Source organism: Plecotus auritus (assembly GCF_963455305.1).
Source record: "Plecotus auritus genome assembly, chromosome: 3".
NCBI lineage: Eukaryota > Metazoa > Chordata > Mammalia > Chiroptera > Vespertilionidae > Plecotus > Plecotus auritus.
Genome location: NC_137772.1, coordinates 215,795,837 through 215,823,041, shown reverse-complemented (window position 1 = coordinate 215,823,041; position 27,205 = coordinate 215,795,837). Strand labels below are relative to the sequence as shown.

The window sequence follows — 27,205 nt, the reverse complement described above, 5'->3', positions numbered from 1 at the left end:
ATCTCAGTGATTTAATTGGCTGGTTTTGTGTTGTAGGGAACCCATGGCAGGAAGGAGAAAACATGAGTTTAATAGTTAACTTTTATTGTCATTGTTGAAGGAGGGAATACTTAAAATGACATCATAAACAAGGTCTTAGAACCCTTTGGTGGCCTGACCCGGACAGAGTGGGAGCTTCACATTTTGCTTTCAGTGACATTAAAGATTGCAGCCCAATGCCATGTTAAGTGGACAGGGCAATTTGGTATCACCTGCCACACTCCCGAGGAGGAAGAGAGCCAGTTTTCCTTAAAGTTATAATTTCTGAACTTTGCTGAGCCATGAGGGCGGTGGCAAGCTCACAAGGTTAGGAGGGGAAAAAGGATGTATGGGAATCATAGATATCTGCTTGTGGAAATCTGCTGAAGTGGAACATTGAACCGTCTTTACCATGGCGTTGCCATAGACTTGAACATGCCCAATTGAAATTGGCCATGCCTCAGGTTCAGTTTTTGGTGCCTGATATTCCTTTCCTTTCCCTTTCATTTTTCTCCCTTTTAAAAGCAATTACTAAATATAGTCTTAAGAAAACACACTTAGAAATACATGTATACAGGTGTGGACACAGACCTAGATGTAGATAAGCAGAGTGGCTGTATTCCTAGTGAGTCATAACTCCTTATCTCCACTGCTTTGCATTCACCAATCCTTGTATGAAAAAGATACAAAGGAGCCCTGGCTGGTGGCTGTTGGTTGGAGAGTCATCCCATGCACCAAAAAGCTGCGGGTTTGATTCCCAGTCCGGGCACATACCTAGGGTTGTGGGTTCGATCCCCTGATCGATGGATGTTTCTCACACTGACTTTCTCTCTCCCCCCCGCCGCCCCTCTCTCTAAAATAAATAAGTAAATAAAAACATATCCTCGGGTGAGGATTGAAAAAAGATACCAAAGGGTTTTGTGCAATGAATTGATTTTCTCTTTGTGCTAAACAAGCAGACATAATTCAGTTCTCTTCCTCATAGCTGAGAAATGAAGTGTCCGTCAAAAGTGAGACACTGATTTGTGGAAGAATTACAGACACCTGACTGGCCTTGACTCTCAATAAGTCAGACTTCATATGTCCATCATCCGAGCATTACCATTCAGGGTGGGCTAGACACCCAACTAAATCATGAGATCACATAAAATCTCACATAAGGCGTTAATAAACTGTTTTAGACAAGGGTTTTATTTTGTTTTACCCACTTCTTTATTTCTTGCTTTCTGGTTTGGGCCCTTTTTAAAAAATTGGTTTTGCTTCATTTTTTCTGTTAATACTTCAGATCCTTTTTGGAAAGCAATGATATATAAACAAGCAATAATTTTAAGATGGAAATAAAAATTAACTGGGCATGGAAACTATATGCTGAGTTAACCTTTTAAAAAAGAAACATGGCAAATGCATTTTATAAGATGCATAATTGCTTCCCAATTTACAGTGTTGCCTAATGAAAAATTACACAAATCCCCCAATTTAGGAAGCCTACCATAATACATTTCCTACTATTTTGGTATATATCATCACTAAATAATTTGTGCTTTATAATGTAATATCTATAAAACCATACATGTTGTTAGGAAATTATATTTATGTTTCCTCCAAAACCATGAACCACAAATACATGCCAAGATCCAGTCTAATTTATGGATGGAGTATTTCAAAAGTGGTACTCGACAAAAATATTATACCTGGTTTTATGTAGGATGACATTTTTAATGCCCCCTGGAGATATCTGAGAACAAAGCTGGAATGTGCCAAAATCTTCAAAGGTTACAGTCATCTGAAGAGAACCTGGTTCACATTTGTATTTCTAAGAAGCTACTTTTATGACTCTTGAACACATTGCCCAGAAACCTCTGAACACGTTTATGGTATTGCTGTGGCTCTGACCATCACACCTGCCTACTCGCGACCTCCAAATTGCTGGGAAGAAAGCCAGGCCGACTCTGGCTGGATGAGAGTTTGGAAGAGACCCCAGAAGCCTCCCTCCACACTCCTGTGCCCCGTTTCCATAGACGCTATCTGTTTGTTATGTTGCTACACGCAAGACAGGTAGCACTCAAATTGTTTCTGCTTCATAATGCAGAACTGTTTTATTTGCATAATTTCCCTGTTTATTTTCTTAGTAAGGATGTTATCACTGACTGACTTGCATGTGTGTCTCCCCGGGTGGGGGCAGGGTCTGAGGCAGGATGACTCAGGTCACTGGCTCCTGGCTGTTCTTACTGCCCTGGTTCCTCTCCTAGTGAGGCCAGGGACTTGGGTGGCTGCCCCATAACTCTAGTCTGGGAAGATGCCCCCCTCGCCCCGCCCCCAGCAGCTCTGTGATCAGTGCTTCAGTTCCCGTCCCTTGTTTATTTTCAGTGAACAAAGTTGTTCGCTGTAATTAATTCCTCTTCCTGAGCCCTCCAAGCAGGAACCGCAACAACTCACTACGGAGAGAAGGCGGGGGCGGGGGTGGGGTGGGGGGAGCCTCATGTTCTTTCTCTTCAAAGTAGGAAACAAAACATGATTTGGGGTGCATCTGTGTAAAGAAAATCAAACTTTCCACAGAAGAGGAGAGCCCTCTCTGGCTGTGTACCCAAAGTGAAATCAGAGCTCTATCTCATGCCAGTTACTGACAGCCCTACTGTTCGATACTCTGAAGAATCCAGGCTCCTTAGCAGGTCCTGACAAAGGGCCACTGAGTTTGTTGGCAAGTTTCTGCCCCTGGCAGAGTGCAGAGGAGGCAGCACCTTACGGCTCCTCAGCATCTGCTCGCTTCCTCTCTGAGTAGCTCCACTTCTGGAGACAGGAAACTTTGGGGAAGGAATTAATCAAAAGACTGCTGGCATATATACCTAGTTCCTGACAATGGCATGCTCCCTTGCCTCCAGGCCTTTATACTACTTACTTCCTCTTACCTTCTCACTCATTGTTCAGCCTTCCCAGGCCCTCCAAATACAGGTGGTAGGCCCCCTTCTATGCTCCCCTAATACCTTGACCCTTCTCCCAACTTAGCATCATCACTTTGCACTGTAACCCATCAGAGCCCTAACCTCTACACATTCTCGTTTGCATAGCCAGCTCTCTAAACTATTTAGTATACAGAAGCCACTAGAGAAATATTTATTGGATAAATGGATAGATATGTGAGTAAATGAATGGATAAAAAACAACATCCTAAATAGGGCACTGTTACCCTATTTAGTTTTCAAAAAATAGCATTGGGTTCCTAGTCTATTCTGAAAGCAATTCTACTCTAAGCAGCACTAGGATATAACTAGGCCCATGCTATGAGGATCTGGAGGAAGATTCTGACCCAGAAGGTGACGGAAACATCAAGGCTGAGTAGGATTTTCTCCCACAGGATGGAAGGATGGTTCTGGAGGTGGAGGTGTGAAGTGATATGGAAAATGAGAACTTTAGGGTTTGGTGTGAGGCAGTGAACTTGGGGCCCCAGCACTTTGAGGAGGCGTAGCCTCAGGAAAATAAGCCCGGCAGTGTGAAAGCAGACAGACTATAGACTCCGGAGGAATGGGTCTGTCCAGGTCGGTACTGAGACAACTGGACTTGGGAGGTGTGGTGGTGAATGCCAGTGTCTCCCCTATGCATCCCCCCTTCCCTACCTGGGGACACACATTTCCCAGCCTCTCTTTGCAGTTACATGAGGTCGTGTATCTAGGTCCTGGGTGATGGAATATAAGTGGAAGTGCCACGTGCCACCTTCAGGTTAGGGCTTGACAAAGCCCTAAGGCAGAGGTCCTCAAAACAGTGAGCATCAATCACTTGGAGGCTGATGAGCAAATCGCTGGGTTCCACCCCTAGAGTTTCTAATTCAGTAGGTGCAATGGGGCCTATTAATGAGCATTTCTAACAAGTTCCCAGGAGATGCTGATATTGCTGGTCCATGGACCACACTTTGAGAACCACTGTCTGGGGCTATGGTGGAGGAAAATATTGAAGGAGCATGTGCCTCCTCTCCGACCTAAACACCCTGCCAGCACTGTTTGCAAGCATGAACCAGATGTCTACTGTGTTAGCTCCATCCATGTCTGCATCTGTTTGTTACAGTGGCTTAGCCGATCCTAATACAGGAGTTTAGGGAGAAGAGAGATTTGAAGATGACTTGGGTAATTGGGGGACTAGTAGAGCATGTTGGGATGGAAAGATAATGAATTATCACAGTCATAGCGAGTCCTCCACTCCACAAAGACTGGTCTGTCCATCCAGGGCTCATCTAGTGGAGGATCGTCCCTGCCTCTGTTCCTATGAACCCAGTTCTTTTTCTTAGCTGAGCCCTTCGTATCTTCCAAGGCTGCCTTTGAGTCTCACCTCTCTCCCTGCCTGCCAGCGTTCAGATGGGAAAGAAACTGATGCCTTCTCTCTCTAAACTCCTGCAGCATTCTCAGCGGTAGCCCTCATCTTATAGGCCTTAATAAGAGCAATCCCTTCTATCTGGATAGCACATCGCTGTTAACAATGCACTTGGGCCTTTTTTACCTCATCTGATTGCAAGCACGTGGGATAATGTGGAGGCACACATACACACATTCTCTCTTTATTATTATTATAGTAGGGTCCCGGTACACGACATTCGTGCACTCGGTGGGGAGGGGAGTACCTCAGCCCGGCCTGCACCCTCTCTGGAGCCCTCAGGGAATGTCTGACTGCCCGAGGGGTCCCGGACTGCAAGAGGGTGCAGGCTGCGCTGAGGGACTCCCCCCTCCCCAGTGCACAAATGTCATGCACTGGGCCTCTAGCATAGGATATTAGTGAACATTTGTTGAATTGAGTGAATGAATTTGAATGAATTCATTGATGTCTACTACTGACTATGGTACCCAGGACAAGGAATGTAACCTTCCTCACTCTCTAGTTTTCCTCCATAAAATGGAACAATAGCTATCTTGCAGTGTTATTGTGAATATCAAGTGGGATAGTTATGCAAAGGTCCTTTGTATGTTGTAAAGCAACATTTGGACATTAGCAAGTAGCTACTATTATCCCTGTAACATCACTTTTCCATTTCCAAACCTTGTCTTGGCATTTGAGATCCTCCAGGATGTGTCTCCAGCTTACCTTCCCAGCCGTATGTGACTCCTGCAGGGACCTATGACACTTCAGCCAGAGCTTACCAGTCTCTGAAAGGGCCCACACTTCCCTACCCCTTCGTGTGTACTAACACTGGCCTCTGCCCAGAAAGCCCTTTTGCAGACCTTTGTCAAAGTCAAGTTCCAGCTCAAATCCTCCTCCTTTGTGAGGTCTTCCTCGATATGTTTGCCCAGAATCTCCCCTTCCCCAGGGACCCCACAGCACCAGTTTGCACCTCGTCGTTCCCATGTCTTGAATATGGTTGTCATGCTTAGTAGATGGCTTTCTGTTGGACCCCTTTCCAGAGCTGCCTCTATTTGTGGTTCTTGTTTTCAAGAATGTCTGTGTATTAATTTATGTTTTATGTAATTTTAATCATTTTAGTGGCTTAGATTTTGGAAGGGTGGAAATTTTATCATGTACTTAATCTGCCAACTTGGAAACAGAAGCCTAAAGAATATGTACAAATGAATAACTGCAAGTTATCTATAAATCCAGGAAAATACTTAGGTTTTTGGCCGTGTTGGGGAGTGGGGCTAAAGGGATGAATATTTATCCAGAAAGTTCTTGCTGTAAACGTCAACTCCCCACTCAGAGCCTTGGGGGACCTTTTATTACCTGTGGTGCTGAGGCCAGTGTACTCAGGGGATGGGTTGCTGACAGGGGAGGATGGAGGTGGCACTTCCACGGACGTGGCCGATTTTGCTGGAGAAAACGACGGCACTGGTGAAGGGGTGGGCGGGGCAGCATCTGTCAAGATAATCTCTTCTTGGACTTCTGCTACAAGTAGAGAAAAGGGTGGGTTCTTATAGCCAAAGGTCAAGGCAAGTTGTCTTTACGGGGCTTTAAAAAATGACGGTCTTTCTACTCTGCATTGTCACTCCTCTGCTTAAAGCCCTTCGCTGGTTTCCCATCCCCATCATGGCACCCAAGGCAATGCCCATATACAACATGCCCATTCCAAAGAAAAGACAGGACCCGTTTCGTGCCACATGACCTGCTCGCCATAGCTACATTCTCAGGGGTACAGAGCTAAATAAAGAACCACAGAGCACAGAAGTAAGGACACAAATCAAACTGCCAAGTAGGGCAATGTCCAGGGCAGTGCTGGCTTACCAGTGCTTCCTTCTCCCTTCATGGCCCGCATGAGCTCATTGGCCCGCTCCTGACAGTGCAGGGATTCTAACAGGTAGAGCACGTAGTCATCAAACATCAAGTGAATTAGGTGAAAAGACCCTGGTGAGAGAAGACCCAGACAGAAGGGTGAGTCGTGTCAGCACACAGCTGCCTCTCGGCCTGGTCAACAGCACAGGTTACACTGTGCTTGGAAGATCTGTTTCGACTCTCAGTCCCCACTCAGTGATGATCTCATGTCAGGGGTTGCTCTTTTTTCTTTTTTTAAAAAAAAATATTTTTATTGATTTCAGAGAGGGAGAGGGAGAGATAGAAACATCAATGATGAGAATTATTGATCAGCTGCCTCCTGCATACCCCTATTGAGGATCAAGCCTGCAACCCGGGCATGTGCCCTTGACCATAATCAAATCAGGACCCTTCAGTCCACAGGCTGATGCTCTATCTCCTGAGCCAAACCAGCCAGGGCTCAGAGGTTGCTCTTATTTGCTGTATCCTCAGCCTAATCTCCTGCTCAGCATAGGTGAGTGGCATTTACACTTTGTGGCAATGCAATCTTTTCCTTGCTCAATCTAAGAACCTTTGACATTCCTCCAACTGCCTAAAAGAACTTAGATAGAGGACCTCCAGGAAGAGAGATACCATTATAGACAACTATAGTTTAAAATGAACTAGTTTGTGATAGACAAAAAGGAACCTGGCAAGGCCCATTTAATCAAAGTCCTTTCTGTGTCCCATTGTTGGTGGTGGTTTTCTTCCCCCCAATTTAAAACAAATGTATTTATTTTATTTTATTATTATTATTTTTTTTGTTAATCCTCAGCCAAGGATATTTTTCCATTGATTTTTAAGGTGAATGGAAGAGAGAGAGAAAGACAAAGGGAAACATCGATGTGAGAGAAACACATTGATTGGATGCCTCGGACCAGGGCCAGGGCCTGAGGAGCCTGCAACCAAAGTATGTGCCCTTGACCAGAATCAGACCCAGGACCTTTTGGTCCACAGGCCAACACTGAGCCAAACCAGCTACGGCTAAAATTTTATTTTTCAATTACAGTTGACATTCAATATTATTTTATATTAGTTTCAGGTGTACAGCATAGTGGCTAGGCAATCCTATATAATAAAAGCCTAATATGCTAAGTGTCTGGTCGGCCATTCAACCAATCAAAGCATAATATGCTAATGATATGCTAAGGCCGCTCAACTGCTCCCTGACATGCACTGACCACCAGGGGGCAGACAGTCGACCTGCTGACCAGTCGCTATGATGTGCAGGTTACAGACGCTCTGACCCGTAGGTTAGCTTGCTGCTGGAGTCCAGTGAATCAGGACTAAGCGAGACAGGCCAGACATGCCCTGAAGCCCTCCTGCGGTCTTTCCCTGGCTGGCCAATCTCTCCCACATCCCTCCCCGGCCTCGAACCAGTGGGGTCCCTTGGCCTGGCCTGCACCCTCTCACAATACGGGCTGAGGGACCCCCCCCCCAAGTGCACGAATTTTGTGCACTGTGCCTCTAGTCATATATAATTTACAAAGTGATCCCTCTGATAATTCAAGTACCACCTGGCACCATACATAGTTATTACAATATTATTGACTATATTCCCTAGGCTGAACTTTACATCCCCATGACTATTTTTTAACTACCAATTTGTATTCCTTAATCCCTTCACCTTTTTACCCACTCCCCCCAGGCCCCCTTCCCTCTGGCAACCATCAGTCTGTTCTCTGTGTCTATGAGTTTGTTTCTGTTTTGTTTGTTCATGCATTTTGTTATTTAGATTCCACACCAATAGACCAGTGGATTAAAAAGTTGTGTTATGTATATTTAGCCATAAAAAAATGAAATCTTAATATTTGCAACACATGGATGGACCTGGAGGGTATTATGCAAAATGAAATAAGTCTGGGACCCCTTGTTAAAGATGGCTCAGCAAACACTTCTTTCCCAAACATTTGCTTTTTCAACTCCATATGAATTGCCTTCCAGCCCTTTGAAGTTCCAAACAACAGCCTCCCTTCTCCTGATTTGTCCTTGTGTCTCATATTCGTATGGAACCCTGTTTGTACATACATAATTGCATTTTGTTATTTTCTCCTCTTAATCTGTCTCATGTCAATTCGATTATTAGACCATCCAGAAGATCTAGTTTACTTATTTAGAGTCCTTCTGAGACTCTCTGGCTTTATTTTTCTTGTGATTCTGTTGTCATCACCACCACCATTATCATTGTCATCACTGCTGTCATCATCATCTTCACACTTACCTTATATTGAGTGCTTACTCTGCCGAGACTATGCTAAGTAATTAATTAACACAGGTCTCAGCCTTACAACAAACTGTGAGATGGGTGGTATTATCCTCTTACAGGTGAGGAAATGAGTCTCCCATCAGTAATCCAGTAGGGATTTGCCTGTTTGGTCTGACTCTGAAATCTGCTCCCATTCCCCTACAGATCACCTAGTCCAGTGGTCGGCAAACTGCGGCTCGCCAGCCACATGCGGCTCTTGAGCCGCGGTTTGCCACTCTGTTGACTAATGAGTTTGCCAACCACTGACCTAGACTCTAGATTCCAATAATCACAGGCTGTTGTTGTTCCTCGTGATTAAGTCCCAGGAACCAAGAGGTCACCAGTTCAATTCCCAGTCAGGGCACATACCCAGGTGGTGGGCTAGGTCCCTGGTGAGGGGCGTGCATAATGCAGCCAATCAATGATGTTTCTCTTTCATCTATGTTTCTATCTTTCTCTCCCTTCCTCTCTGAAAAATCAATACAAAATACTTAAAAAAAACCCACAAAAACCCACTGGTATACTCACCATCTGGCTGTATTTAGTAGTCCACGACCTTAGCATGATTTAACTATTCCTTGAAGCTTCTCTTCCCACCACCCCATGATTATTTCCTAGAATTTGGTTTTACCTTTTACAAACATACAAAAATTCATTTTCAAATTAGAAGCAATAGCTAATTGAACTTACTTATATATTTTAAATTTTCTCTCATCTGAAAATGGGGCCCTCATATTCTTTGACATTTCTTCCAGGGGGAATTTGGTGTCTACACACCCCCTTCAGTCTCAGTAGGTTTGTGACTGTTTTGGACAATAAGGTGTGGAGGAAGTGACTCTGTTTAACTGGTGAGATTGGGTCATAAAAGGCAATGTGCCTTCCTCCTTAGAACACTCACACCTGGAGCCCTGAGCTCACCATGTGAGAAGCTGAATTGTTCAGAAGCTACCATGCTGTGAGGAAACCAAGCCACATGGAAGGGCCACCTGCGGGCACCTTGGTCTGCAGTCCCGGTCCGCAAGTCATCCCAACCCAGGCACCAGATACGTGAGGGAAGATGCCTCGAGCTGTCGACTCGCCACTAGCTTTGGGCCTTCCCATTTAAGGTCCCAGACATCTCAAAGCAGAGAAGAGCCATCCCTGCTGTATCCTGCCCAGATTCCTGACCCACAGAACCCACAAGCATAATAAAATGATTGCTTTAAGCCACTTAAGCTTTGAGGTAATTTGTTACACAGCAAAAATAACTGGAACATTGTTATTTGTACTCCAGACTTCACCATGGCTTTGTTTTTCTTCTTGCTGAAAAGCATCCTTTCATCATGTTGTTTTTTTTTTTTTTAAGTGATGTTCTATAGGTGGCAAAGTCTCTCAGTCTTGGTATTACTGAATATGTCTCTACTTTGCCTTCACTCTTGAATAATGGTTGACAGTTCTTTGTTCTCAGTACTTAAAAGAGATTATTCCATTGTCTTCTGGTACCTCTTAAGACTCATGATAGTCTAATTATTGTTCTTTTCTCTCATAGCTTTAAAAAACCATCAATGAGGATTAAATAAATTTGTTTAGTCTTTTTGTACATGCATCTGAGCCCAGGGTATTTGTCTTAACTGTGGTCATTGGAAAAGCGTGGGTTTTGTGGTCGGGCAGATTTGATTGTGAAACAGAGCCCCACCACATTAATCTTGGGCAAGAAAGCCTGCAAGCTCTCTTTCCCCCTCTGTAAAAAGGTACCTATGATTATCTGCCGTGCAGAGTTAACATGAGCATCAAGGGTAGTATGTGCTTCCTAAGCACTTGTTACCATGATTATCATTGTCCTGCCTTTGCTGCATGTTCTACTTCAGGTTCCTCATCTGTCACATCGAGGGCAGGAATAAGGGACCTCACAGGTAGTTGTGAGAATTAAGTCGGAAAGCACCCAATATCAGGGGTCATGTATACGAGGCCCTCAGTAAATGTTACTTTGTTTTTATTATTAGTATATCACTGGGGAAAGTTAGAAGAGGCAAGTGGCAGTGTGGCTTAGCAGAGAGAATACAAGATCCATCATACAGGGGATGCCAGGGGGAGCTCCAGTCAACTTGCTGTGTGCCTGTGGGCAAGTTCCCTCTCGTCTCTGGATCCCTGTTTCCTTCTCCTGCAAACAGGGAAGTGATTCCTGTCTCCTAGTGCTCGGTGGAGGCCTGAGTGACAACTCCAACATCAAGATTCTGTAATTTAGCAGGTTCTGAAGAAGAGAGCCAGGCCAGGACTTCCACGCACAGCGCAGCCATTTGGAAGGCTCAGCATGGCCGCTGGTCTGGTGGCCCATCCCTGACAGAACCACTCCCATGTGGCCTCCTGGCCCCGCCCGCCAAGTGAGTGAACTTTGAAGCGAGCAGAAAACAAGTGTGTGAAAACACGAAAACCTGGGGGATGATATGCGATGCTGCTCCCTTAGCCATCAAACCCAGGCTGATTTCAAGCCGTGTTGTGCCGAGTACTTCTGGAACTCGTGTGGCCTTCCTGATGTTCCCGCGAGATCAGGGGCAGCTGGTGAAAGCCCAGAGTGAACGGGCAAAGGCACCTGTGCTGACCGAGACCCAGGTATCCTAAGAAGTTAAGTCAGAGCAGGCGCCTGAAAATATGGTTGGTTGGTTTTTAAATAAAAACTCTCATTTCCTCAGCTCTGCAATGACTCAAAGCTCATTCATTGCCTGCTAGCCTACCTGTGCGACTAACTTGGCTAGAAACCGCTGCTTGCTGCAAGAAAGAAAGTCTGGCTACTTTAGTTCACAGCTACTTTAGTTCATAGGCTTTTCCAATGAAAAGGAATTAGGGAGAAAAGAGTGAGAAGGAATTAAGGAGAAGAGAGGAGTCAACCACCTTTGAAAGAGGGTGTTCTGGGAAGAGGTGATAGAGTCTCCCGTGGGATCACTGTCATATTACACACGATCCCTGTGATGGGCAGCCTGCTACCTGACACACAACCTCGCACATTCACAGCGACAGGAGCGTGTGGAGTTATCAGATAGATGGAGCTGGCCCCTGGGCTGGGGGTGGGGCCAGGGAACAGAGGGCTCTTTTTCCTAATTAGCTGTTTTTATACAAGGGACACATGACCCAAACACAACCACCAACTGTGTCTTTGACATACACAGGCAGAAAGGGGGAGCTGGGCTTTTGTCGGCCACAAATTCTTTCAACGTGCATGTCACCCCAAGCGCAAAACTCCACAATGAGTCAGAGGAGCGGGACCATTTCAGATAGTTTGCGAAATGGCCTTGGAAGCAGGTATTTCAACCTGTTTGGGGTCGAAAGATACTGCAAAAGTGATATTGGGTTACTATCTCTTTCTTTCATTTTCTAAAAGATTTGTGACCATTTTTGCCATTTGCCTGAGTTGCCAATATATCCTAAAATTGTGTGTGCTTCAAAAAGAAATAAACACATTTTAAGGAACAATATTTCTTAGTCATAAATTCAACTCATTCATTAAACCCTAATTGTTCTACTGTCCAAACTGCCTTTATCACATTGACTGTGAACTTAGTAAAAACAAATGAATTTCAAAGAATAGTGTAAAGTGAATTACTTGCCCTGTCTAAAGAAGGGTACTTGATAACATACATATAGTTTAAGCAGCAGCAAATTGAAGAATAAAAGATAAAGCAAGGAAAAGAGGCATGCTTTGTGGATGTGTATATGTGTGTGATATTGTTGATTCTTTGATTTTGAAACAATGAAAAAAATCTCAAGTATTTTCCAACCACCAGCTTAACTGAAAGCAGTTCTGCACGGGTGATTTTCCCAGAGCCAGAGGTAACATGTGCTAACACTAACTGCGCTGAACTGGAAGCCATCAAACGCCACGCCTGATGGCCCTGCCTAGGTCGCAGCCACCAGCGCCCCTGCACACACAGCCCAGAGCGAATGGGTGCAGGCAAGGCCGGAGACCCTCCCGAGGCGGAGATGAAAGAAACCCACCACAAACGCCTCTCCAATTGGGTAAACACAGTCTTTCATGGATGGAGCTGTTTAGAAAAAATAGCGCATTCTTTGTTTCACCACATAGTCACTCGGTTGTATAGCACAACTGGAAAACGGTGACAAGACCATAAAAAGCTGGATGGAAACGTGTCAAATTAAACCCCGAGCAAACCCCAGAGCTGATTGGCTTAATTGGAGATAATGAGAAACGAAACCACATTGCTACTTGCAAAGTAAAATAGAGAGCTGAAGCAATTACCCAGAAAATTTACCAACAGCCCTTTGCTGAAATGCCTAGAAAATTGAAGCCAAAGTGTTTTGAGATCTCCAATGTCTGATAATGCCTTAAAGTCCCACCTCACTGTGCTAATGATGACCTGGACTCAGTGCATACTCCATTCTTTCCGAGGGAAAACAGAAAATAGGGTCCCACAAGGGAGCACAGCACCCACCCCCCAGTGGCGGTTGGGCTTCTGCCCAAAGAGGCTATTATAAACACCCCAGGGCAGATTTCAAGCCCCCCGCCACCCCCACACTCCCCCCTCCGCCGGAAAACAGTAGCTGAGGACTGGGAGTAGGGATGTCTCCTGAAGTGAGAACTCGAAGGGTCAATAAGATAAAAGGAAATGAATGGGAAGTCCTCTTCTAGGGATTAGACAGTCTACCCATCGCTGGAGTGCCAATCAAGCCCCTGCAAATGCTCGAACTCCGGGGCTTCCTCACAGGCCGGCTTGGGAAGCGCGCATACGGTGGAACCCTGCAACGTTGCCCCGCGGAAGCACAATCTCGGCACATCTGGCAAACAGGGAGCCCAGCCACTGCTATCCATTCCTCTCTAAACTCAGACACTGTCTGCCAACCTCCCACTGTCAGATTTGCACTCTTCACCTTGACAACTCACAATTCCCCTTTCTCCCTGAAAGCTCTAAGAAAATGGTGTCCCCCAGAAACAGGTACATTTCAGGGCAATGTCCTTGAGGCCTCAGAGACAGCCAGTAACACCGTGGTTGACTCCAAGAGGTGACCTGGACAGAGGGGGCGCAGAGCCCAGAGAAACCAGTGTTTGGCGGCGGGGAGTGTTGGGGCCTTACCAAAACTGGGGGCACTGTGCAAGGTCATGTCCCGGATCACTCTGGTGCCGAAGCAGGACCACATCAGGAGGAACTGCTGGGCCACTTTCCTCAGGGACCCTTGTCTCTTGGCGGCCACCTACGAGAGAGTGAATGACTTTAACATGCTGGACTTGACCCTTCATTTAGCACTGTCTTTAGAAATTGACAGGGAAGGCTTATGTAAGGTCTCCAAGTTCAAAGTATGGAGCAATGGTTTTCAACTTTTTGCTTCTATCAGCAAAAATACTTGTGAAAAAATGAGCTCTCTCATCAAAGCCCAATGTGCATAACAGGTGCTGGCCTGGCTGAAGCAGGGGAGGGAGACCGGGGGCCCCGTGGCTGCTGAGGAACCTCCAGCTGGCTCGCTGCAGGGCTCTGAACTACCCACGTGTCACGAAGGCGAGTGATGGGCTGCAGGGCCCAGGGCTGCACCTCCCACTCCCATCTACCAACCTTCACAACACAGCGGTCCACCATGGTGTCCAGCCACTCGATGTAGGACTCGATGGGCGACTGCTCCTCCAGCAGGTGGTCGAACTCCTGATACACTATCAAACAGAGAGCCCACACATCACCACACTGGGTTTAAGCAGAGACGCATCTTAAGAAGAACAAAGGCATAAAACTGAAGAAATGAAAACCACAGTCTTAGCAGGGCATTCAAGGCTTTGGAAAATACGCCGCAACTTATTCTTCCTGGCTCATCCCCATGCCTGTGAGCACTTTACCCGGCCACCCCATCGTCCCTGCCATTCCCCCAAGTCCTGCTTTTCTCAGGCACTTCCCTCTACTTGCACTGCTTGGTTCCTAATGGCCCAGGGGACATGTCCCTCCTTGAAATCCTTTCTACCCACTCTGTGCCCCTTACCAGCACTGACTATGTCCCTCTACACATGCATAGCATTTTACTTTCTGTATTTTGCCTTCAGTATATCACTCATAATCCTGTGATGCGGTGAGTGTGTGTGTACATGCGTGCATTTTTGCCCGCTGTCTTTGTTAGCTGGTGCATGACCTGTGATGCTGTTACCCGTGGGTGCTGGCTGGCCTGAGTGGACAGCAGTGCTGTTACTCTCTTGCTCTCTGCCCTGTGATAGGTCTCATTTGATCATTCAAATGTTTTTAAACCACAACTATACTGGGCAGTAGCCTGACCAGCTTCTGCTACCTAAATCGTAGATGCTTGATAAATATTTTTGGATTGAAGGAAGTAATTGCTGTGCCCTCAGTTCTGCATTAGGAAAAGGTGGATAATCGTACCACTTCCCCCCTGGCTTCAGCTGCAAGTCAGATCATGGATCAGGAAGTACTCTGCAAGCAGTGGAGCACTGAGAAAACAGAACCATCTCTGCGGTGGTCTCCAATCTGAAACATCTTTTCATGACACGTGTGTGTGTGTGTGTGTGTGTGTGTGTGTGTGTGTGTGTAAATCAAACCACAATTCAAGATCCACACACATCTGTAGTTTTCACTTGTCTGAGCAGTTTTAGTTCCCCATTTCTCTGGAATGGCTGGTTGTCCCACTTTACTTAGTTGATAGCCACCAACGAGGTCAGCTTCCAGGACTACCGGAAGGTCCTAACATTGCAGAATGAGAAGGGGCTTTAAAAGTCCGTTTGGTTGACCTGCCTCTTTTTACAGATGAGGAAGCTAGGTCTTAATGAGGTGACATGAGCCACTTGAAGTCAGAGGGCAAGTTAGGGACAGAGCAGGGACTGGAACCAGGTCTCTGAGCTTCTCCTTGGTTGTGTTTTTTTGCCCTTCGTCCCACCCTCTGTGCATCTGAGCGACTGGTGGTGGCAGAGAGTGCCAACTGCTAACGGTTATCCAGTGCTTGCCACGTGCCAGCACTCCTCTAAGTGCTGTACGTGGACACGTTTAACCTTAGACCATCCCTAGAATGTGAATGTCAGAGCCTAGAACAGCACATGGTACATAGCAATTGCTCAAGTGCCTTTTGTGCTCAAGTGTTTGTTGAATATGAATGAATGAGCAACCCAAGGAGTTAGGTACTATGATTACCCTACTTTACAATGAGGAGACGGAGGCACTATGGAATACGTAACTTCCCAAAGGTTTCAGAGATAGTGAATGGCAGAGGCAAGTTTAAAACACAGCCTGACTCAAGTGCTTGCCCTCTAACCACCTCATCTACCAGCACGACATTGTGCACCAGGCACAGGGCACACATTGTCCCATTTAATCCCTCTGTATCACCCCCATTTTACAGATTCGGAAGCCAAGTCACCGTGCACGAGAGCCAGGGGTTGAACCAGTCTATTGGGCACCCCAAGCCCATGCAGCACTTACTCATTCCCACCAGCACACTCAAGTCCCAGCGTGCACTTTTTAATTTAAAGTAAGCAGAGTGCTCCCAGGCATGTCTATCTCCCAAGATACTTTCTCTTTAAAAAAAACACACCAAAATGACATAACCCTGGTAGCCCGTCTTACGCTGGATGATGAGTTTGCGATGCTCCTCGTGGGAGTCCTCCATGGTGTACAGGGTTTGCTTGGTGATGCTGTTGAGGTCCACGTTCCTCCAGTCTTCCAGCATCTGGAATGTGATGTCCGTGCTGTGGATCACCGTTCGAGAGGCCTGTAATCCAATCCAGCCAGCTCCTTAGCTCAGGGTTGTCAGGGGAGAACCCCTTCACTTTATTTCCTTTAAGCCTTTTAAATGAATCTGCCAAGGGTATTTTGCAAACTACTTTGAAATTCAGGAAAATAGTTTTAACAAATAAGTAGGTGAGTCCATAACTCAAGATCTATACCCTTTTTCTCTGAGGCTCTCTCGATCTCCCTTTCTTGCTAAAAAACGACCTCATGGTGGCCTAGGCCAGACCCAATCATGCTGTTCCCAGCCCCTTGGTCTTGACCCTGTGGAACCATGGGACGGGGCCCAGAGACCTGCCAGCTCTCTGATGCAAGCCTGTGGGACGGGAGCTCTGCGCTGAATAACCTCTATGTCTCCTACGCCCAAGAAGTGCCAGTCCCGGACCAGGAATGGTCTGCTGCCCGGGCCCACCAAAGCCTTGACCCAGGAATCTTTCAGTGTGTAGTTTACATGTGAGTGCATTCTGACGCAGTTTGCAGTCTAGCTTTCTGTTTTTCATGTAACTGTAATGATTAAAACAAATATAATTAAGGTGGAGTAAAAGGGAAATTAGACCTTAAGACTTGGTAGTTTATGGGTGTGTGTGTGTGTGTGTGTGTGTGTGTGTGTGTGTGCGCGCGCGCAAGTTGTAGCTTCTCAGCAAACCCTCATTGGTAGAACTTAAATCTGCAAGTTGAAACAACACTTGGATCACTACTACTTGGAACCACGAAGTCGGAACAATATTGATGAAAGCAAAGAAAAACATTTCCAGAATCATTTCCTTTAGTTGCATGTTTTCAAAGGAGTCTTTAGTAAAATGAAAATAAAAAAGATTTCAAATACACATGGACATTATATGTCTCCTAATGCTTGTGAATTTCCAGGCAAAGGTAAATACTGACAATAACCTTTACACCCGGACTGTCTGAACTCAAGTAAAACCTAGCTTAGATCATCGTAGAACTCTGAAGGTCACAGAGGCCTGAATATATGAGTATGTGAAATAACTGGGTAAGTCTCTAATGGTAATGAAAACAACCAAATGTGAAAGTCTGGGATTCCGCATTCCAATATACTTAGTTCAAATCCTGGCCTCGCTGCTGAACAGCTGAGACTTGGGGCAGGCATGTGGAACCACCTCAGTTTCCTGGTCTAGAAAATGGACGTGTCATAAGGGCTGCCTCTCATGGAGGAATGCTGTCAAGAATTTATTAAGGTTCTGTTTGAAGAGGACAGAGCTTAAGGAGTAAGAGCTCAATGAAAGAGGCGACTGCTATTCAGGTTCTCTTGATTGCCATGACACCTCAGGGCCTTTGCACAAGGTCTGTGTTACGTCTGGAACTTTCTTCTCTCACCCTGCCCGTCCCAGCAACCCTTCCATTGCATACACTCCAACTTAGATGTCACTCCATGGGGAGGCTTTCTCTAATCACTTTATCTAAGGAGAACCTCAATGCCCCATCATTCTCTCTTTCTGTGATGTTACCTTCATGCACTTAACCACTGTGGATTATTCTTTCATTTACTTTTTTTTCTGCTGAGGGCAAATACCACTGAGCATACATAATGCCTGGCACACAGTAGGCACTCAAAAAGATTTTGTGGAGTGAACAGCTGAGATATGAATGCCAATTTGCTTGCTTAGTGTATCCAAAAGGGTCTGGATATTAGATCTCAGGTGTAAGTACTTGGGGGCGGGGGTGTTTTTGGTCGGGTGCTGTGTAGTCTGACTTGCTGTGTGTGTTTAGGAAAGCTCGTTGGAATACTAAGACGTTCCACGAAACGTTCTTAGCACCAACCCCAGTCCTCTGGCTGATCCAGGAACGTGTTTGATAGCTGTCCAGTGAGATGGAAAGGTAGCATTTGCTGATTAAATTACATACGTCAGCATGGAAAGTAGAGAGGAAGTGTGTGAGTGAGTGCATGTGTGTGTGCACACGCACACACATGCATCCTTACACATATGTGTAGATGCTTTTACCTACCTGTGCAGTAGAAAGGGCCAAAGGCTTTTCTAAACTTTGTGAACCCCGAGGTATGCACCAAGACCATGTCTAGTTCCCTGATATGACCCGAGGCATGATTCCTGGGAAACATGGCAGTGTGTCTTTCATTTGCCAATATTATTTTCTTCACTGAATCCCATTCATCTGTCAGGCTCTGCCACATCCCAGAACAATGCCCAGAGTGGCCTCTGTACCTGCCTACAGGAACATGGAAGGGTTTCCCTCTGGTCTCCAAATCCCTCCCTGTGCCGTTTATGCCAGGGGCAGAGCAGGAAAAGTGAGGTGTGTGGGTGCAGTTTTACACGTTCTGGTTCCCAGCCTGGAGCCTGCCTCAGGCACTCTAACTAGAAAGCCCTCCCTCCCACCTTGACCTTCAATAGCTGGCACCAACCCAGAACCAACACTATAAGGGAGGGACTGCAAACCCAAACACAGAAAGCAGACAGGCAGGTGACACACGAGCGAGGGGTCAGTGTACGAGAAGGTGGGGAGCTGGGGAGACAAGGACAGTGCCGCTGGAGAGGCGCTCAGCCCACCCAGCTGATCACTGCCCTGGGGAGGTGTAGCGCTGAGGTTGCCAGCTCTTAACATTTTTCTACAGAAAATTTCGGTGTTCAGCTGTCATCTACAAGTTTCAATTATTGGTGGCTGAGTAATAAAATGACTCTGAACACATGCAAATCAAACAAAAATAACCCCACACATCTGAGGGCTGGTTTGACCTGCAGCCACCAGCTTGCTCCCTCTGCTTTTAGATCATTAATGTGTTAATGAATGATAACAGGCCGACTCACAGTCCCTTCCTTAAGGTGCAGGATTAATAGAAATGCAAAGCTTTATGCCATCCAGTTATAAGTATGGAGTTAGAGTAGAATCTTCCACTTTTTACTCTGCTACACTTTTGCTAGTTTTGAACTTTGTAAATGGTAAGCATATGTCACTTTTATGCTCCAAAGAACAGAAATCTAGAATAAATAAAATTGGCTAAATATTTAACATGCCTCGTGGCTTTGAACTCTTTTGGGTGACACAAAAACAACAAATAAGTCATCCTCCATATCTGTTTGAATCACTCATTTCAGTGGCTCACAACCAGGCATACCCTGCCCAGGCTACACTGAGGGTCGGGGGACATTCCTGATCGTCACATCCAGGTGGGACTTGGGGCTGGGGAGGGGTGCTACTGGCTGGCATCAGGTGGGTAGAAGGCAGGGGTGCTACTAAATACCTACAATGCACAAAACAACTTCTCACAGCAAAGAATTATCCAGCTGAAAATGTCAACAGTGTCAGAGAAACCCCAATTTACAGAAGGGAAACAAACTTGAGAGCCTAGAACAGGTTAAGGGGCAACTATTGTCAGACATTATTTTGTTAGTTGAAGCTATTTAGTGATTGGCTAATGTTTTTATTCCTTATCTGTAGAAATTAAAGGTAACAGCTACACCCGACATCCCATGGGCAGCTGGTCTGTGGATTTGCCCTCATTTGTAATGACTTAGCAGTAGTTAGAACACAGTGCAGGACACATACCTGGCAGAGATGATTTAGTGATGTTTGCCGTCTCAGAATTTGGGAAAACCTTCTGGACACTGAAAGAAGAATAAAAGGTAGTTTGAAATATTTGCAGGCTTTATGGTCCTGCTTCAGATTTTCCAGGGGCAGATTTCAAGAAGTAATTTTCTTATTTACCTAAAGTTGTCTCACTGTCCAACTCATTTTAGAAGCCCACTGGCAAAACCCAGGGTTTGAGTTTTTTATTTTCCCGTTTGGACAACTATTTCCTAAAATGGCGATATTTGGGGCATATGTTTCAAAGTCACACTAGCAGGTGTGAGAAATCGTGGTGTCAATCAACCGTGAGTAAAAGCAATTATTTAGTTGTCTTTCATTTAGCTAATTGCAGGCTCAATCCCTACTCCCCATAAATAATTGCAAGAATCAAGTGGGAGCTTTGAAGAAGGTCCTTTACAATGCAGTCTGTCTAATAGGAAGCCCTGAATGAGCCTCGGGGGTGTGAGCTGCTAGGGGGGCTCCGACGATGGAACCCCGAGCTGCTCCTTGAACATGGCTTTGCATTCGTCATCTGTCCCTTTTAGCAAATGAGCTCCATGACCCACTGCGTGTTCTGATGGTTCTGTTTCCTATGGTGACACAGTGGGCTGATGATTTGAAGTGGTATGGTCCTGTTCTGTGAATTCTGAAGCAGACCAGCCATGTGCCTACCCAGGGTCTTCATTCTTACAATCATTTGGAGTGGTGTGTGTTTCCACTCCTTGCCCATTTTCAAGGTGCACCCCAAGTCTCCCTGGGAAGAGTGGGTGCCCCCAGGCACCCACAGGTAGAAGGTCCCAAAAGCTCCTCGCTGCCAACTTTCAACAGGTTTGTTTTGTCAGCATAATTAAAATGGCACAGGCATTCTTCTCATTAATTTCTGAACTGGTCAAGAAACAATCAGAAGTGGTCCTGGGATTATTGTAATTTGGACTTGGAGCCAGCTTGGTTTGAAATATAAGGCATGGGGTGGAGGAATGGGGGTGGGGGTGGGGAAGGGACAGAAGAACTTCTAATTTTCCAGGCTGATCAATCGTTAATCCTTCTCCTTAATTACTTTTTCTTTAACTTTGTGATGTGGAATTTAGTGCTGGGGCAAAGAAAAGAACTGAGAGCCGTGAAATAAAGTGGGCTTTATCAGTAGGTGATGGGCACCGCAGGCGGCCTCAGAGCCGCTGAAAGGGCCCCTCTGCCTGCGGAGAGAGGTAATTTGATCTCCTTCATTTTACTGGGGGCACCGATTTAGGGCAAGAAAGGCAGGCTGTATTCAAATGGGGTTTTAAGAAACATCTATCTTATAACTTTGATTTGCTTGAAATCATTTCTTCTTTGTTTAATAGTGAGTCTTCCCACTAGTACAGACACATCGAGACAGAAATTGGACCAGTTTCCTCAGGCAAAACAACGCTGGGGAGTGAGGGTGCTGCTCAACAGAGAGAAGATTCGCAGTCCCAACCCCTTACGAGAAATATTAATTTGGCTTGCTCATTAGGCAGGGCGTTAAATATGTGAGACCCACGCTGTTTTCTGTCTCCTGAGACCAGTTCCATTTGTGGGCAGGAGCTCAGGGGAATCTCTGGGTCTGGGGGTTGGACAGACGGGAGTTGGACTACAGGCCCCTAGTGACTGGCTATGTGGCTTTGGGGACCTTTCACTGCGTCTTGAAGCCCCATCTGTGAACAGCAACACTGTGTCCTACACCATAGTGGTGGCACAAGGATAAGTGAGAGAAGGAGCATGGAGGTGATGAGCAGAAACTCTGGCGTTTCTGCTGTGGGAGGCAGATCTGGGAGCAATCCTGCCGCTGCTACTTACTACCTCCCTAAGCCTGTTCCCTTTTCTATGAAAGCAGGTGTACCACCAGTAATTAACATTTCGTGAGGATTGAACAAGTTAATGTATGGAAAGTGCTAAGCATAATACTTGGTACTTTGTAGTAACACACAGTAAATGGTAGCTATTGTTATTATTTTATGTAAGATGTTTGGCACAAAACTGTTTTCCCCCTACCCATCCACTCCCAAACTCAGCACTTACGTTCAAACTTGATGTTTCGCAGGTTTTCTGGGAGGTCGTGAAGAGCCACTTTTAGCCACTCATCCAGCTGCTTGGCAAACTTCCGGATCACCTGAGTTAAGCTAGGAAGAGAAAGGATACATTTTAAGTGCATCGTGTGTGGCCCAGTCCTTCCACCAGACTGCAACCAATAGGTGCCACTCATAGCAGTAACTTGAGAGGCGTGGCTGGCAGCCCCAGCTCTGCAGAACTGGTGGGTCTGAGCAGGGCACGAGCAGAATGTGCTCTGTGCCAGTGCTGGTGGGCGGGGACACCCGGCAGGCACAGTGCAAGGCTGGGCAGCCATCAGAACTTCCTGTGAGCAAACATCCTCCGTGTTTTTGTAGAGCTTGGTATAAGGGGTGAAGACAGTGGGCCTCTAAGCGCCGATTTGCAGTTGGCCCCTCCTCCTCATGCTGCCCAACTTGTCCCAGCCCCCCAGTCGGACAGGAACCCTGGCAGCATATGGCCATGCCTGCCCACCTGGCGTGGGCCTAGGCTTAGTGAACTGCTTGCTGCTTGGAAAGGACTGAGAAGCAACAGTGTATTTTTAACTTGCAAACAACCCTGACATGGACCTTGAACTCATATCAGATTTGGAAAGTCAAGGATTGTTTTGGAGCAGGAGGTGGGAGGGGGCTGGAGGGGTGAAAGGTCGGGGGGGGCAGTCGATTACAATGTGAGATGGAAATTTGGAGTTGAAAAGACATTGAGCACCATTTTCAGGATCCCACCTGCTCATAGCCCTAACTCCAGTGTCCTCCATGTAGTCCTCCTTAGTCATTCGGGCCACAGGGACCTCTCCCCACACTGACATCCAACCATCCTTGCCTTCCACCAACACTACCCTGTTCAGTCTCCCACCGACTCTCCTGTCTCACTATGATCACCAACCTCCTCCCCACTGGGCAGTCCCAACATGTTTTTCTGCTTATACATTCTTTCCTTTTCCATGACCAAGTCCTACCTTCTCCCAAGACTCTCACACCTCCAATCCGCCTACTTCCCTCCCTCTACCAGCAGGTCTCATCCCCTCCTATTTAGAATCAAAGAGCCAATCTCCTATCTCATCCCCTCCTGCCTTCTCAGGGATCTTGTATTACTGACTGCCACTTCTCCCCTCCACTGCACCTTTTCCTCCCTCCTGGGTCATTCCTCTCTACATTTCAGTGCTCCAACATTGGCTCGTCTTCAAAACAAAAAACCCTCTCATTTCTTCACTCCTCAAGCTACGACCCTCTTTCTTCTTCTTCACAGACATATTCCTTCTCAGTTATCTAGACTCTTGTCTCCCTTTTGTCACCTCTTGTTCACTCCTGTCCCTCACCCAGAGAACAGCCTCCATCCCTGACACAAACCCAATGGACTCATTTTGGTTCTCATCTTGCTTGACATCTTAGCAGCATTCGGCTCTGTTAGCCCTTCCTCCTGTTGGAAACATTTGCTTACCTTGACATTTGTGACCGTCTGTCTTCTGGCTCCTGCTCCTCAGTCACAAAGCTCAGCCCCCTCTACCTGGCCATTACATCTTCCAGTTCTTTCAGGACTAGACCTGGGCCCTCTCTCATCCCTCTGGATTCCTGCCCTGGGTAGTTTCTCCATGCCCACAGCATGTCACCATCTACACTTACTGTGATATCTCCAGAGCAGAGGTCTGCAGGACTCAGGAACCCTCCATTTACAAGTCCCAAAGGCACATCAAACTCAACATGTGCAAACTGAACTCATCATTTCCCCGTCAGAGCTAGTTCTTTTCTTGTATTCCCTCCTTTGTGGAGATTCTACTTTCCATGAACTTTTGTTTTTAACGTTATTTATTATAAAAAATTTCAAATATACCCTGGGATAAAGAGAATAGCATAATAAACCTCCAAATATCTATCACCTACTTTCAATAATTAGCAAACAGTTTGCCATTTTAATTTATCACCATGCTATTAGTATACCTAACAGAATGAACAGTAATTCTTTAATATTATCTAAGGTCCAGTCCATACTCAAATTTCTCTTAAAGAAATCTTCTATTTTGTTACTATCTGGATCCAAACAAAGTCCACACATTGGATAAAACATATATTGCCTTGTTCTATTTCTTAAATCTCCTTAAGAGTTTATTTCATGCCATTTGTTATTTATTCCCTGGGAGGCCCCACATTCTGATTTCTTCCTCGTGGGGCATTTAAACTGTTCACCTACCCTGTGTGCTTTCTATAAAGTGGCAATTAGGTCGAAAGACTTAAGTTCAGTTATGATTTTTTTTTCTTTTAGGCATAAAAAGCTTCATAGGTGGCTGCCCACTGCATCACATTATGAAGCTTATAATATCTGGTTGTTCCTCTTCTAGAGCAACTAGTGTGAGATTCAAATAGTCTCTCTTCCCACTGCCAGGCATTACAGATTTTATCTTCAAGCTACCTCTCAGCCCCCTCTAGTTTTCTCCCACTTCAAGCTGTCCTCGTCCTTCACCAGGGCCCCTATAACAGCTTCCGTGGAGCCTCCCCGCCCTGCTCACCTTCCCACTTCCACCCCATCTTTCAGTGTCAAGAGGGATTTTGCCAAAGCACTTGCAATCCTGATCTGTTTCACCTCTGGCTGAAAACCAACCTCCTCACCCGGACCCCCAAAGCTCACACTCTAGCCTTGTTTCCCTCTCCAGCCTCACTGTGCGGTTCCTCCCTTCATCCACATTTCAGCCCCCTTGGCCTCTGCCCAGTCTTTGCCACCTCAGGGCCTGTGCCCTTGGCAACCTTTCATCCCACCCTTCTTTACCCATTCAACTCCCTCTCCTCCATCCGATCTCAGACCAGGCGTTACTTCCACAGGAAAGCCTTCCCTGAAGCCCCTTCTCTGGGTCAGAGCCCCCAAGGATTCCTCTGGACGGGCCCTGCAGCTGTGCACTAACTTGTGCGATTATCTGATTAACGTCCATCTTTCCCACTAGACTGTGTGCACCACGGTAGCCTCAGCACCTGGCAAGAGTGCCAGGCACCTAGTAGGCATGTAAGAAATGTTTGTTCAGTGAAACAAATGGATTAATGGCTCCCAATCCCCGGTGCACCGAGTTCAGATGTATTCCCCACGAGGCCCTACCCAAATGCTCCCCTTTATCTCTCTGATTTCAGCCCCTCCCCCCAGCTCACCTGATTCCCACGGGCACTAGCCCCCTTTCTGTGTCTCTAAGCCCCTGCCAGCCTCACCAGGCCCTTTGCACCTGCTGCTCCCTCTCTCTCCCTCTGCCTGGAAAGCTGCTGCCCCAGATAGCAGCCTGGCTCCCTTCCTTCCCAGCTTCCCAGCTCTCCCCACTATCTCAACACTCTCAATCCTGCCATATGTTTTAAAGACTCTTTTGGCTTCTGTGATGAAAATCAAGTGTAGGAGGGTGAGGACAGAACAGGGAGATCTGTGCAGAGTTACTGCAAGAGTCCGGGCAAGAGGGAGGACGAGGGTGGTACCACTGGAAATAATGCGATATGGTCAGATTAAAATATTTTGAAGGCAGAGCCAACAGGATTTCCGGTGAGTGGATCTGGGTGTGTGAGGGAAGAGGGAAGTCAAGTGCGTCTTCCTGAAAGGAAAGGCATTATGCACCCGTGCCTGTGCCTAGCGGAGTGCCTGGCCCAGAGGAAGTGCTGAATGAATGTTGGAGACTGCGTGGACCCAAAGCCCTGCACCTGTGACAGAGCAAAGCTTCTAAACCAGTATCCGTTAGTAGCAACTGGATCTGACTTCTGAGGTTAAATCTCAAAAACATGTGCTGCTCTTAACAGAGGCCAGAATCTAGAGAAGTGTCCACTGTGACCCTCCTGCGGCTACTGGACCAGCGGGGCCAGGGCCTTGCCATTCTCCGTCCATGACACACATCCAGGAGGATTACGCGCGGCTGGAGTGGGGAGCTGGCCTTTGTCTGGGAGCAGCAAGTAAGCAGCAGGATTGCTGATGAGGCCTTTCACTTGGTGCAATTGGTTGGCTTAAGCTGAAGAAAGGCAAGGGGGGTTCTGCCTGGAAAAGATTCTATTTTGGGGCTCAGACATGGGGCTGCGGGACTTTGAGTAACCTCAATGTTCAGGCTGCTCTGCTCAGGGGTCCAAGGAGCTGGCCTCCCCTTAACACCTGGTCTGAGAGATGCCTCCATGCCCACTCCTCCTTCCTGTGGCATCAGGGGATGGGGACCACACCCCTTCTCGACATATCTCCTCCCACAGTACACTCGCTGCAGCCTGACTTTTCCCTCTGCTGACTTATCCTGCCTCCCTTGTGGGCTCTCCCTCACCTTTCCGCCTCCCCAGGCTGGCTCTCCCAGGGCCCGCCCTGCACATGCAGGGCTTTGGGTTCACGCAGTCTTCAACATTCATTCAGCACTTCCTCTGAATCAGGCCCTCTGCTAGGCACAGGCACAGGGGTGCATAATCCCTTTCCTTCCCCTCCCTTTCCTGCAGAGGCTCCCACACCTTCTGCCCTTCCCCCTGCATCTTAGCTCCACACTTGAAACTGCCAGAATGACCTCCAGCAGCGATGCTGGTACAACAGCAAAGCGGTGATAATAGCAGCCACTTTTTAATGAGTGCAAGGTGACAAGCACTAAACACTTCACACATATTTTCTTACTTACCTCTCACCAACAAGTAGGTGCGATGTTATTCCCAGCAGGGAGGCGAGAAACTGAGGCTCAGCGAAGTTGCTTTATTTGCCAAGGAGATGCAGCCATAAGTGCAAGAGCCAAGATTTAAGCCCAGTGCGGCCTGGCTGCAGGCTAGGTGGTGGAAACACCCACACTGCCCACGCACCTGAGATGCTGGATTCCGCCCCCCCCCCACCCCGCCCCAGACCAGGGCCTCCTGCTGCTTTTCGGCCACAGGCCTGGCTATTGCTTAGAACTTCAGTCTTCTCTTTGCTTCACTGATATCTTATCCTTCTTGCCCATCCATCCTCAAACCCCTATACCCAAACATGTTTCCTTATATCTGCTAGACCAGTGGTCGGCAAACCGCGGCTCGCGAGCCACATGCAGCTCTTTGTCCCCTTGAGTGTGGCTCTTCCACAAAATATCACAGCCTGGGAGAGTCTATTTTGAAGAAGTGGCATTAGAAGAAGTTTAAGTTTAAAAAATGTGGCTCTCAAAAGAAATTTCAATCATTGTACTGTTTATATTTGGCTCTGTTGACTAATGAGTTTGCCGACCACTGTGCTAGACCAATGGTTATTAACAACCACTGTGCCAGCACCCCTTGAAAGGTCACAAGAGGTGAACAGCCCAAGTTTGAGAATGATCTATCTATCTTGCAAATAAGAGTGCATGATTCATGGTTCTCTCTATTACGTTGTCACTTATTCACCAGAAAGCATATTTCAATATGCTTTGCAGAGCAGGGAAGGAAGGGGCGGGTGG

The 27,205-nt window shown here is 46.7% G+C and overlaps 1 protein-coding gene across 3 annotated transcripts in view; it reads right to left on the bottom strand.

Moving 5' to 3' along the window:
• RFX4 (regulatory factor X4) overlaps positions 1-27,205 on the bottom strand; it is a 139,680-nt gene that overhangs the window by 18,832 nt on the left and 93,643 nt on the right. For 2 of the 3 annotated variants that reach the window (XM_080662089.1, XM_080662088.1), the window contains exons 9-15: positions 21,802-21,902; positions 19,744-19,802; positions 16,060-16,204; positions 14,059-14,153; positions 13,585-13,702; positions 6,211-6,330; positions 5,713-5,874 (exon numbers count right to left, since the gene is read on the bottom strand). In XM_080662089.1, the coding sequence (XP_080518215.1) occupies positions 5,713-5,874; positions 6,211-6,330; positions 13,585-13,702; positions 14,059-14,153; positions 16,060-16,204; positions 19,744-19,802; positions 21,802-21,902 (800 nt within the window). The remainder of the gene's footprint in view (positions 1-5,712; positions 5,875-6,210; positions 6,331-13,584; positions 13,703-14,058; positions 14,154-16,059; positions 16,205-19,743; positions 19,803-21,801; positions 21,903-27,205) is intronic. The other variant, XM_080662087.1, reaches the window with a different exon arrangement.